The 13,948-nt window shown below is 44.9% G+C and overlaps 1 protein-coding gene across 7 annotated transcripts in view; it reads left to right on the forward strand.

Annotated features, from left to right (window-relative positions):
• Clnk (cytokine dependent hematopoietic cell linker) overlaps positions 1-13,948 on the forward strand; it is a 178,126-nt gene that overhangs the window by 78,081 nt on the left and 86,097 nt on the right. For all 7 annotated transcript variants that reach the window (XM_028758263.1, XM_028758264.1, XM_028758265.1 and 4 more), the window contains one exon: positions 10,544-10,572. In XM_028758263.1, coding sequence (XP_028614096.1) covers positions 10,544-10,572 — 29 coding nt within the window. The remainder of the gene's footprint in view (positions 1-10,543; positions 10,573-13,948) is intronic.

Here is a 13,948-nt window from a genome sequence, read left to right on the forward strand (position 1 = left end):
ACACACAGAGACTCACATACACACAGACTCATACACACAGAGAGACTCACACACAGATTCAGACACAGAGACTCACAGACTCTTACACACACAGATTCATACACACAGACACACAGAGCTCACATACACATATACATACACACAGATTTCAGATACACAGAGACTCACATACACATACACACAGAGAGATACACGGAGACTCACATACACATACACACAGACTCACACACAGATTCATACACACAGACACATAGAGACTAACATACACATACACATAGACTCATATACACAAAAACAATGTTATCCTCATTGGATTACTTCACAAAGTTAAAGAAGGGACTTGAGAGGCTGGCTAACCAGCTAGTGTGTAGATATATGCCTTGTCTGAGGGACCATAGACTCCCCAGCTTTGCTGTCAGGGGCTTTTTCCACAGTCCACCCAAGTCTCTAGACAGCCCAAGAGAGACACGTTAGGGATCATCTATCCCTCTCCCTTTGAGTATCTGGAACCACGGTGTGTCGCTCAGCCCCTGAATGACTGGGATAATGGGTTGTGGATGTTAACAAGGTGCTTGGAACATGTCATTCATCCGAGTCCTCCAGGGATAGCCTCTCTTCTCAGAAGTACCCAAAGGTCTCTGTATGCTGGCATCCCTCGTCAAGTTCAAGTCAATTCCTGCACTCTCTAGTTCCTACTATGTGACGCTCTGTCTTAGCTCTGCCAACCTAAGGGTACACTGGGGTAAGTCAACTCCCTCTTCAGAGTGGATGAATGCCCTCAAGACAGAACAGACAAGTTATTTTTCACAAACATTTTAAGAAAAGGGAAATTTGTAGCTGCGCTCAGACTTCTTTAATGTTTACATTACACACATTTGAATAATGCATTTTAAGTCTGTTTTTCTTATTTCTTGACAAAAGCAAGAGATGGGAAATGGAAGGGTTAGAAGCCTTCCTTCCAAGAGAGAGGGTTGAAGCAATTACATACATCAAAGTAATATTTACAGTTACATTTTAGGGGGAAAAGACAGAGAGGAGAGTAGTGGATTTTTTTCCCAGAAGCAAATTATTTCAGGATGTGTCATAGCATGCTCAAGATATATTAAAAAGAGCAACTGATTGTGCTTCTGCAACCTGTTCCAGGCCATTTATAAACCAATTTTTTAAAAAATTCCCATATTCACACAAATCTCTCTACCACTGCATATTTTATAATGAAAGCATTATATGAATATAAATTAGTTTTTGAGATATATAAATCAAATTAAAATGTCTGAAAAATGACATATTTCGGTCCACTCTCTTACTTTAGTATCTGTTAAACCAACGTGTTCATTTCCCATATAAAATGACAATCATCGGCGTCGAGCAACAGAGGAGGGAGGATGCTGATGATGGGCAGCGTGATCGTGCACACTGCATCCCCTGGGTCTAAGCCAAAATTTCAGCCAACCTCCTAACCGATGGTGTGGCTTCCAGGAGCTATCTCCAGCCGTGCGCTTCAGTAATGTTATTTGGGAAAGGTTGATTTTTCTCTATAGCCGAATTCACCTGCACTCCAGACAGTGTGATATTTGGAGGGTGAATCAATGGTCTCTGTTGTGCCTGGACAATAGTAGATTCTCAATAAACAATAGTCTGTGCATACACCATATGTGCTAAGTTTCGACTTAAGAACTTGTTAAATAGCTCTGAACCCTGCCAATCATACTGTCAGTCTCCCATTTAAAGGCAAAAAGATTAAAATTCTCTTTGAGGCTGCCCAGCTAGTTGTGCCATGATGGTGATAAATCGCAGAGCCATTGTTATCACTAAGATAGAAAACAGCCCTGTGTTCACCTCTTGCTGCCTTCATATCGTTAAGCATGGGTATTAAGTCTCCATTCTCCTCCAAATTCAAATGTCCACTGAGTTCTTGGTGAGGTGCGTTGCTAAGCATAGTGCTGGGGCACACATGGACCATATGGCCCAGACTGTGCAGACCGTTCCCACATCCATAATCTACATACAACACTAAGAAAGTCTTGCAGCCCTCTATGGTATTTGCTTGGATGCATTGACAACAACCATTTCTCTTGTATAATTTCCCATGAACATAGAGGCTGAAACACAATGGTGAATGCTTTCTAACTGAGACCACACTCCATCAGAATCTGGCACTGGCATGCACCAGAAACCATAAAAGGAGTGCTTAAATTCAACATTCACAAGTTTGATCTGAATCAGATATCTGTACTCCTATTCATAAGTATAGAAATTACCCTAAAGACGTGGCCTGCTGTGGTCATCATCACAGAAATAGTAAGTCGGGATAGCTAGATTTGAATTCAGAATTGACCTTCAAAGCCATTATCACTACTGGACTCTAATGATCAACACACAGCTGATCTTCCCTGTGACTCCCCATCTGTGGATACATTCTACACTGAGCATGTGCAGTGTTTTTTCTTCCTTATTCCCTAAGTCCTGCTGCCTATCAGATGCTTACAACATATCTATATCATAGTAGTTATTGTAAGTAATCTAGATAGATTTAAAGTCTGGATGGAGTAATACATACAATTAGATAGACACAAATATGAAAGTCTTTATTAAAAAGAGATTTGAGGTCCATAGATTCTGGAATCCATGAGGATGAGGAACTAATGTCCTGTAGACACCAATGACAAGTGTGCTTGGTTTTCTGTTCTCGAGCATCACTAATGTATTCCTGTTGCATAAACCCCATCAAAGAAGAGCATGGGCATCGAATCCCTGGTTATCACATTGTATCTATGATAAGGGTGATGTCTCCTGCAGTGGTCCCTAGAGGCTGGGCCTGGCACCAGCAATCTTAGCATGTACTGAATTCAGACAGGCAGCTTCTCAAACTCTGAGATCCTTAGAGAAGTGCAAGTCTCCTGTGTTTACGTCAGCCCTCCAGTGGCTCAGACACCCACTCAGGTTTGAGAACCTCAGTTTTACTACTAACAGCTCGAGCCTCAGAGCTCAGATGAGAGGCTTCTGGTCTCAGCCTTGTGCTTCCATTCTGGCTGAGTAGCATCAAGTGGACGAAAGGAAGAGGACGTCATGAAGGACCATGGTGTCAGTGTCTGTCGTACTACAGTTATTTCTGACCCTTACAAGGACTTCCTTAAGGAATGAACAAAACACAGCTCTGGCCATGAAGATGCTTGATCTGTGCTGGGATGTGGGGGGAGGGGTTGGGGATGCAAAAACAAAAAGATATCACTCTTGTAAGGCAGTAAGTCCTGCACATGGCAGAAGAGAAGCAGGCCCTGTAGGGACCCAGGGACATAGGGTCTGTTGGTCAACTGATGGTCTAGCCAAATCCAGACTCCAGCAAGTAGCAGACCCAATACTCTGATCCCTGTCTTTGCTTTCCAGAGAGCAGTTTTCCTTTCCTGCTCCAAACCTGTTCTCCAGGGAACAAGTGGCAGATGGCTATGACATCTCAACATTCTGAAAGGGCAGTCCTCACCCTTAGGAGTCAAGGACACTCACTGCTGTGCCCTTGAAACATGTAAGAACAGGAGTTGGCTAGCACTGTTGCCTGGCTGCTCTTCCACACTCAGGTTTTGTCTTGCCAAACACAGCTGCTCTAGGACTTCATAACACTAAGAGATCCCAAGGGTCATTTACTATCCACTCCATTGTATAGGAGATAGGGTAAACTTCCGAGTGACCCAATGCACTCTCTGAGGATGCAAGCATCCACTGTCACCTTTTGTCTGAGCCACACGACAAGCTTTTAGTAGTAGGTGACAGAATAAGCATCTGATGAAAGGCGCCAAGGAAATGCAAGAATAAAGTCAAGTCACGATAGCATTGTAGTGCTAAAAACCCAGGTTATTGGACACATCAACTGTGCCCAGAGCCCTTTTAAGTGTCAAGTGTATATTGGATACACTTAAGTGGATGGCAGAGAAAACTTTAACCTGGGGACAAGGAAAAGGGGGGTTAGGAATGGAAGTCAGAGACCAAGCAGGGAAGATCAAAGAGAGGTGAAAAGGATTTCCAATTCCTCAGTCCACTGAAATGAAGTCCCAGCTAAAATGGGTGTGACAAGCCACCCTGCTGTCTGACTTGCCTGCTGTAGCACCATCCAGGTAACCAGCACCATCTTCAGTTTTGAGCCTTTGTCAGAAGGATTCCCTACTAATGTGAAGGGTACTGTAACTCTCAAGAACATGCTTCCTGCCCTCAGAAGTTCATCAACATAAGTAGCATGTAAAGAATCACATGTAGCTTTCTAACTTTGCTGAGATATATCACTAGAGCAAGAAGTTGCACAAGAGGGGTAGTCCAGATGGTTACTGGAGTAAGGGGAAGCTCTGGGAGAGATGGGTGGTACCATATGTGAGGACTTCTCAAGCCATTTGCCCTAAACAGTGTCCACAGAAATTAACCAAATAAAAGCATTCTGGATGTCAATAGTGTAGAGTATATGTGTGTGTATCAAAATAGCCACGGATATGTACAGTTGTTATGTCCAAAAGATGAAGATTCTGAAAACTCCCCAGGGATGTTTTTAAGAAACAACAGGCCCATTTGTTCACTTATCAAATAAGAAGCTGATATGATTTCACCTTGAGTAAATTTCATTAGTTTCCAAGTACCATGGGATGGAAGACTCTCTCCCCAGTCTCCACTCTTGTGAAAAATGTAGACCTTCCCCACTCCAAGGGAACTCAGGGAATTTGTATAGATGTGTAAAGAAGACTACTACTATTTTAGATACTCTATTGGCCTCATTGTGATAGGACATGGCCTGCAAACCATTGCTAAGCCTACATCCTCATGGGATGCCTCGGACCTATGCCTCCTTGAGCATGCGCACATGGCACGCATTCTCTCACCCATCTACTCACTCCTGCTTATTCACCAATATGCTGAGCTTATGTGCCAAGCTCCAGGCCTCATATGAGGTGTCCTTCTCCTTTTAGGGACCACTGTAGTTAGTCTGAGAATTCAAGATGGGTTCTGTTCCAGTTGTATGATTGAATTCATTCAAACAAGTGTGATGTGTACATTCAGACAATACAGGCGATTTTTGTGGTCCCTTGAGAGAGAAGAAAGACCACTGTACTCATTCATTACGCTCTCCTAAGATCATTGGAAACCCCAGCTGACCCCTTTCCAACCACCTTGTGTGTTCCTGGATTACCTTACTGAGACACAGCTTTGCACATTTTTGCCATGCCAAACTCTCTGCACTACCTCCAGTCACATCAGCCTGCTAACTGAGCCCCCCAGGTTTTCCACCCTCTGAGTATTCTGTGTGTGTCCAAACCTCAGGCCCATAGTTCTCCAGTGGGAACTTCCTCCTCTGAACAGGGTTCACCAGTCTAGGTGTGGAGCATAGCACCTTTGACTCCTGAGGGAATTAATCATCGTCACCCATCTGCTGCAAAATGAAAGGAGTTGCTAACGTCTCTAATTCACCATTTGACACAAGTGTTCTCTAAGAGTCCGAGGGTGGAGGCAAACACACTGCTCCTCGGGACAGTCTGTGTGAGTTCGTTTCTACAACACGCTCAGTTCCCAACGCAGGCATTCACATTTAGAGGGGAAAGGACTGATCTCAGAAATTTGTGTTCTCCTTGACTTCTCTTTATATTTAAAATGAGTTTAGTAACTTCTAACCACATCGGCTGTCTTTCAAAAGCTACAGAATTTTATTCCGGAGTAACCTTCCAATTTTGTGAAGCACGGTTAAATAAGATGTAGACTTAAAACCAGTAGCTCTCGGGAGCTTGGGTGATGAAAAAGGCTGATGACGTAAGATCACATGAATCACTTCCCTCAGGGTTTGCTGCCAAATTCCAGGGGGCAATGAGTTATTAGTCTCTATTCCAGAAGTTCAACCCTGGGGACATGGCTCAGTCCCATCTCTATGGGACCCAGATAACACACCGTGTTCCCGTGGACAGGAAGGACACAGGAACACACTGTCTGCATCCTCCCATCCAGAGTGCCAGGCAGCAGGAGAGGTGGGGGAGGGGAGTGTTTGTTTTAGTATTCTTTAAAAATTAAAGCTCATTAAATGCATTCAATTATTTAAAAGAATTAAAAATTAAAAATAATTCCAGATTTAAAATTGATTTGTAATAAGCTTTCAGATCAGAAAAACCACAGACGTGGGAGGGTAAATCTTGATCATACTATAGTTTGTGAAGTTGCCTGCCACAGTGATGACACCTGCCACACACCCAGGAAGTGCAGAGGAAGAAAAAACCTGCATCCTTCAGGCCCAGATACGGAGAGTAGCCTGTAGCCGGAGAACGAGAGCAGACGATGCTGCCAGTCTTGTGCTCTTTCCAGCTGTGGTCCATTTGCACATGGCTATGTTATTGATGCTGTTGACAAAAGGAAGCCAGAATACATCTTGTGATTCCCTGGCAAGGGGCAGCTTGCTAACATGCAGCCCTCACTGGAGCCCAGGCAGAGCATATCAAATCCCCATGAAGTCAGCTAGCAGCAGCGTCTTTCATTCGTCACCGTGGGCTGTCAGGCTGCAAAGAGCATTAACGCGGGAGCCTTTCCAGAGAATTCGGCAGCTGCTAGTGTCAGGATGATGTCCACACTCCATCCAGACAGACCCGCAATGCCCAGCCTCCTTCTTCCACCTCGAGCAACAGTGCCAGCCTCCCCACCCCCAATCCAGCTTTCTAGCTCAGCCGGAATAACAGCCGTCTTCCCTGTTTTGCCAAAGCTTCCTCTGCTAATTCACATGCTTGCATTGACGCACAGAGAGCCCCTAGGGTGCAGAATCCCCCTGAGGACATGACTTATGAATACCCAACTATCTAGTGGAGCCCCACCCAGAGTGAAGCACATCAGCCACTTTCAGACAGCCTTGGCGATGGGGAGGAAGCTTCCAGATCCACAGCCCTCCGAAAGCTGTGTTGCTGCTCCAGGCTTGTGAATAACAAGGAACTCAGAGTGGAAACCTGATTCTGGCAATAGTTTGCTGTGCCACTCTAGGTGGGTTAAGTTTTAGTAACATCTGCCGAGTGGAAGATAGAGATTGGCTAAAATATATGGCAGAAACCTGTATCTACCACCTCCAAACGCGTTCTCCCATCTCTGTGTATTACTATTACTTGGTATGCCATAGAAATCCATAACATGAGATCAGCTCTCAAATGTTCAGGCTGTGCACACAGCTCTGCTAACTGTGAGCAAGCTGCAGCCACTGAACCACTCCTAAGATTTATTTTCTTATAAAAACCAAAACGCTGTACCCTCCAATGCTCCATCCTCCTCCCGCCCCTGGCAGCCACGCTCCCATCTGTGTCATCAGAACAACAATGCTGTATGGTCCTTGTCTCTTCCAGGCACCTGGGCAGTAATACCTATGGCTTACTAGACGTCAAAAGCAAAAGTAGAGACTGGGTGGTTATATATCTGTAATCCCAGCACTTGGGAGGCTGAATCAGGAGGATTGTGGGGAGTTCAAAGCAAGACCAGATGGGCCATAGAGAGAGCTTGTCTCAAAAACAAAAAATCTGTTAATTGATCAATCCATAAATCTAAAATTTAAAAAAAAATGCATTTAAGCCAGGCAGTGGTGGCACATGCCTTTAATCCCAGCACTTGGGAGGCAAAGGCAGGCAGATTTCTGAGTTCGAGGCCAGCCTGGTCTACAGAGTGAGTTCCGGGACAGCCAGGGCTACACAGAGAAACCCTGTTTTGAAAAACCAAAATAATAATAATGATAATAATTAATCATAATCATAAAATAAAAACTTTCATTTGTGGGGGAAAAAAATGAGAGCAAAAGTGAATGTTAACCTTTGCTGAAAAGAATGGCACCAGCTCAGTGTCCACACAGACAAACAGACAGATGCTCAATGTTTTTTGTCATCTTTTGTTCCACTTGTATGCCAAAAGGCCTCATCCCAGAGTCCAGGGAGAGAAGGCACACCATCTTGGCTCAGGCCTCAGCTTTCCTGCCTAGCATTCCATTCTGAAATCCTGGGAGAGGCCAAAGTCAGACAGCAGTGGGTGCAGAAGTGAGAGTCCTCCCTAGGACCCGCAGAAGACTTTGCCTTGGGCACAGTTCATACCTGCATCTGGCCTACTTTGGAATCCGAGCCTGGAGTCAGTCTCTTGGATATTTGCTCCACTCATAATGAGTCACTGGTCATGGTCACAGAAACGCCCTCTATTACTTATGTCATAAGTAACATATCTGGATGCCTTGTGAGGCCTAATGAAAAGCCAGGATCTCCGGTGGCAGGGGGGAGGTGGAGAGGAGGTGGTGGGTGGGGAGATTATGTATCTAGGGAAGACAGGAGAATGTTCACAGGCCACACACACAGAGTTTGCATCTCACTAGATAAGTTACTGTTAGTTTCTGCTGAAGCTCAGCGAACTTGAAAGGGCACCAACTGCTAACCACAGGGCTCTGGGCTGCAGATGCCTGGTGGCTCCCCAGTGAGACACAGCACATCCCACAGGCTTGGGTAGGGAGACAGCCAGGCTGGAGTAACAGCAGAGCTTAAAGCAATTTCCTTGCCTCTCAGTGACTGCCTGGATTGGGCTATTTGTGCATCCCTGTGCCCTGCTTCTTGTCTGGAAGGACATGGGCTCCCCAAGGTCATTTGGAAGATGAAGTCAGGGAAGGGACAGTATCAGAACAGGCAGTAATCTGGACTCCTGAGCGCTGGTCTCCTGGTTACGAATGCTTCATTGCTTAACTATTGTGTGCCCAACATCCCAGCCACAAGATAGGCCTCATAAATATTTACACGCAACGTGTGTTGCGATGCTCAATTAATTGCAGCTGTGACGCACTTAGCAAGCCTCGGAGGAAAGGTGTGCGGAGAGGGCCAGGGGTTATTAAAGGAGCAAACAAGTCAGCTCACGGAAGCAGCAGCCTTTGGAGCTTTCCATGACCCTGGGGCTTTTCAGACCAGAACCCAAATCTAAGGAAAAGTTACACACAAGGGAACGCTGTCCAAGGGTGATGTTTGTGACGATGCCAAGAACTTGTCATCAGAAAATGAACAAAGATAAGCCCAAGTGACTTATCAAAGGGGAGAGGCATGCAATGATTCAAACTTGGTAGCCAGCTTAGAAATGAGACTGGAGCGATCAGGATCAAGTGTCAAATAAGTAGAGTGGGGTTGGAACATGGATCCTGGTGGTGAGACACGGTAGCCACTTCATGTTCAATGAATAAGAATATAAATTACTATGAATCAATACAAAACCATCCAGAAATCATCTGAGAAATGTGCAACCAGGGACTGAGAATGCTCACACTCTGGCGCTTTCTGTGGACTGGATTACTGCCTGCCCGTGGAGATATTCAGAGATGAACCTGAAATGCAAGAATGGAAGGGTTTTGCAATCTTGTTTACAATACTCACAATTAGCCAGAACCTAAATCCTCTCCAAAAAGGCCACGTGGCCAACAAACGTGTTTTTCAATAATACTACATAACTGTAATATCACAAAGTCCTTCACACTCATATAAAGACATTTAGGCACCTACGTGTCTTAATCTGTGCATACAGCACCGATGCAATTTTGATGACTTGAGTTCCATCCCCAAAACCCACCCAAAAGGCCTAGTGCTGTGACAGGCAGCTGTAATCACAGTCCTCCTGAGGTGAGGTGAGAGGTGGAGACAGGGGCATTGCCTGGCAGCTCATAGGTCAGGCCATCCTAGAGCATGAAGCCGAGAAATGGGGTACCTTGTCTCAGGAGGGTAGAAGTAGAGAACCAAGTCCAAGAGTTGTCCTCTGATTCCTACATTTTTGCCATGGCACAGGAGCAACCACACACACACATACACACACACACACATGCACACACATTTTTCATGTATACACATATACATTGTTTTGATTTTAAATGTGTGCATGTATCCTCATTACAGACACATACACATAGGAACATGGTATTGATTTTTTTTCTCATATATGTCTTCTATTTTCTATATCACCTCTAATAAAACATTACCTCAAGCCTACATAATATACACATGAAAGGCCTGCTCCTTGTTTGTATTACACACACCTCAGATGGGTGGGTGATTGCTCAGAATGGTAAAGTACTTAACTTGCAAGGGTATGGACCTGAGTTCCCTCCCACAAAAGTAAATAAATAAATAAATAAATAAATAAATACAGTGTTTTTAATGAACAGGAAGCAGTAGTAACATGACGATACTCTGGCACTGGGGAGATAGGAAGAGGATGATCCCTGGGGCTTACTGGCCACAGCCCAGCCTACTTGGTGAGCTCCAGCCCAATGGCAGATCCTATCTCCAAATGTCAAGGTGGACCAAGGAACAAGCTGAGCTGTCCTTTGACCTCCACATACATGCTCACACATGTGTACACATCCACACACAAGTATAGCTATATATGCATGGACACTCATGCCTATTCACCTACACAGATATGAACATATGTGCCCAATTTTCACAGAATTAACCCTGACATGCTTCTCGCCAGCGCACATTCTTTAGGAGCCTGTGATGAATTCAGGAGCCAACACTCATGTTTGTTCTCTTTCCTGCCCTAGGTCATGGCCACGCCTCAGCAGTACCAAAGGTGAGTCATGGGTTCTGTGCCCTTTAAGTGATGAGATGACAGCCGAGCCCATTGGGCTTTCCAGTCTATTCTTTTTGTGATTTTCTTTCTTTGATGTACACGGGGAGGAGCAGTGACTGTCTCTCTCTGCACAGCCCTGATGTCTGGGCCTCTATGGAAAAGACTAGAAATCAGCTAGGGGATGTCCTTTACTAAGGTGACTGCTACTTGGACATTGACAACTGGAAGGCTAGAGCCCTTGACTTGGGCAAGTCTGGTGACACACTGGTGGTAGGGTTTTGATAGAGTTCCTCCCAAGAGGGAAAGCCCAAAGAACAGCAACTCAAGGGGCCAGGATAGAAGTTACAGGCTTCCTGCAGTCTAGCCTCAGACATCTGGAGCATCTCTCCAATGTAGTTCTGGGCTACAGTCAAGGTAAACACATTAGCCTAGCTTTCAGAAAATGCACTTATCTCAGATGGCTATGTTCCCACTGATAAGAATGCCACCCGGTAACATGCGTTAGCTTCTTGCAGCCTTTCCCTCCAGCTGCCCCAGAGCACAGTTGGTCTGTCAGGCCCACAGATCTGCAGATGTGTGGGGATCCCCATGCTTACTCAATAGTTGTGCAGCCGTGGGCAGAGGACTGCTTTCTGAGCCCAAGTTCCTTCCTCTGTGAAATAGGTGCAGATCTGAGCTATTCACTAGCATTAGTTTCAACTAAACTCTCTATTACAGGTTTCTCTTCCCCCCACCTTCAAAAAAATGCGTGCAACAGAAAAATGGGAAATCCCATAGAAGTCCACTAGAAAACTGGAACTTGGTAGTGAGGCTCAAAATAAGAGAGAAGAAGAGCACTAGTCTAGAGGAAATGTCAAGGGAGTGGATGGATCTTAGAGAGCTCTGTACCTGGTGTGGAGAGGTGCCCTGCAGGGCAGCTTACAGCATGTACCCTACACACAACACGGGCTGCAACAGAGTAGCACAAAAGTCAAGGTGCAGTCCCAAAGTGAAGTATGAGGCTAACCAGTGGGTGATACTCAGTACTCACCTTCTTCCCTCTGTCTGCCCGGGTACGTTCCCCTCCAGGTCTGAGTCCTCCGAGGTGGATGCCTCCAAACTGTCCTAGAGTCTTTGGTCTCAAATATACAATCTTCTCAACACCCTTCATCCTCTCCCGTCATCCACAGGAATCCTGGAGGAGACTAGAACATTCTAAGGGGCTTTGTCCAGGGCAATAAAGCTGTTTATTGGATACATGTGCTGTTAACTCGGAAGCCATGTCAATGGAGCTAGCTGTATAGAAACATAAAGAAAAGAAAGAAGATTTTTAAGAAGTCAACTGAGATTTAAAAAAAATAAATGGCCTGCCCAGACATAGGTGCTATCACAGATAACTGTCCGAAACTCTCTAACAGACCTGAAGTAACTAAGGACACGCATGAAGGTTGACATGGGAGAATGGCCATCTCAAGACAGCCACACACCCCTAGGTTTTTTATGCATTTTTCCCATGTTTTCCCTGGGTTTTTGTTAAAAACATAGTAGGTCATCCATGAGAGTGAATCCCTGCTGCCATCTTAACTGTGGGAAGCCCATTCGTGCCCATGAAATCGTTGACAGCTTGTTTGTGAAGGAACAAACAAGAAAAGGGTGTACACAATGTGAACAGGGATACTGATGCACATGGTGAAGTGTTTGCATGTGTGTGTGTGTGTGTGTGTGTGTGTGTGTGTGTGTGTGTGTGTATCTCACAGGATGTTCACAATATGGAAAGACACAAACTGCTGTGTTGTGTCTATATCTATGTATCTGTGTGCCTCTGTAAGTATGTATCTGTGTGTCTGTGAGTCTGTGTGGCTGTGTCTGTGGTTGTGAGTGAGGGTGTCTGTATGTATCCCTCTACTTGTATCTGTGTGTGTGTGTGTGTGAGTGTGTGTGTGTGTGTCGCTGTGGGGATGTCGGCAATCAAACGTTTACATCAGTTGTGTCAGTGAGGCAACATCACTTCTCTCTTGTATGTCTGCATCTTATAATTTCTTCCAGAAACAGCCATTTTCATATAGTAGAAACAATCTATCGAAAACTGAGTGTTTAACAAAGTCCTCCATAGCTGGATACATCGTGGGATATAAATGGGTCAATGGAGCTGTCCCTCAGAGGCACCCGTGGTGCTACATTGTCCAACAAGATGAACGTGCGAGCTATCTCCTTCCAGTGCCTAAGGAATGAAATCGTGGACAAGTGACTGCCTTATTTAGAAAGTGTGTCCCTCTGTCCTAAGTCCCTATAGGCTTGGGGATGAGGAAAGGTATTTGTTGATTTTATTAAAGATACAAGAAGTTTCATTTTTCCGGAAACATTTTTTCCTTCTAGTGTTCTAAGGTAACGAGTGTTAAAGGTTGATATCCCCTCTACTTTAAAAAGAAAAATTAATAAAGATTTTTAAGACTGGGAGACAAATCAGCAGGTACAAAATATATGGGCCTCCAGTGACCCCTGCTGGTCGATTCTATGCATTACAGTAACTGAGCTAAATGAGCCTATCAGGTTCTGTTAACCCTACTCTCCCAAGACTTCAGAACACTAGTGAACAGGAGTAAATCAAGAAGACAGTTGAGCTGGAGCAAGGCTCTTGTCACATTCCTGGAAGCACAAAATACAGTTTGTGGAGTTGTCTTCAAAATTCAAGCACAGCAGAAGTAACCACAGTCAACAGCCCACCTTGAGGTTTGTACTGGCTGGCCCTTGCTGAATCCAAGGAAGCATTATTTCTGACAAGATAACTCAAGGGCAGATAGTTGTAGAATATGCTTTAGAGAACCGCTTGCTGAGGTAAAGAAAGAGAAGAAAGCTCCAAGTATCTAGACTGTCCTCACCCAAAAGCTTCTGTTGGTGGTCTAGACAGCCACAGTGTTCGTCCAGGACTCCTGCAGAGCTCCTAGGAGTGTAGGAGGGCTACCTCTCCTTCCCACCCATTCACTCATCTGTCTAACCAGCTAGCCAGTTTTACCACTTGTCCATATGTGATCTAATGGGACAGCCATAATAATAGAGAAATAAAACATTAAAGTCTGACAGACCCAACCAAGCAATGTGCATTACAGATGAAGAGATGAAAACTTAGAGAAGGGGGCGACTTTCCAGGAGCCACCAGTAAAAACACTGGGTCTGTGCTCTGGCTTCCAGTGAGAGTTTTCTCTTGTCATTTAAGATTTCCAAATTGTCAGTTCTTGGTATCAAAGCAAGGGGCTGTAGATCATCAAAGCAGGGAGACCCAGAAGGCTATGAGCCTCTCTGTCTGTCTCTGTCTCTGTCTCTGTCTCTGTCTCTGTCTCTCTCTCTCTCTGTCTCTCTCTCTCTCTCTCTCTCTCTCTCTCTCTCTCTCTCTCTCTCT

Source organism: Grammomys surdaster, unplaced genomic scaffold (genome assembly GCF_004785775.1).
Source record: "Grammomys surdaster isolate TR1022 unplaced genomic scaffold, NIH_TR_1.0 126187, whole genome shotgun sequence".
NCBI lineage: Eukaryota > Metazoa > Chordata > Mammalia > Rodentia > Muridae > Grammomys > Grammomys surdaster.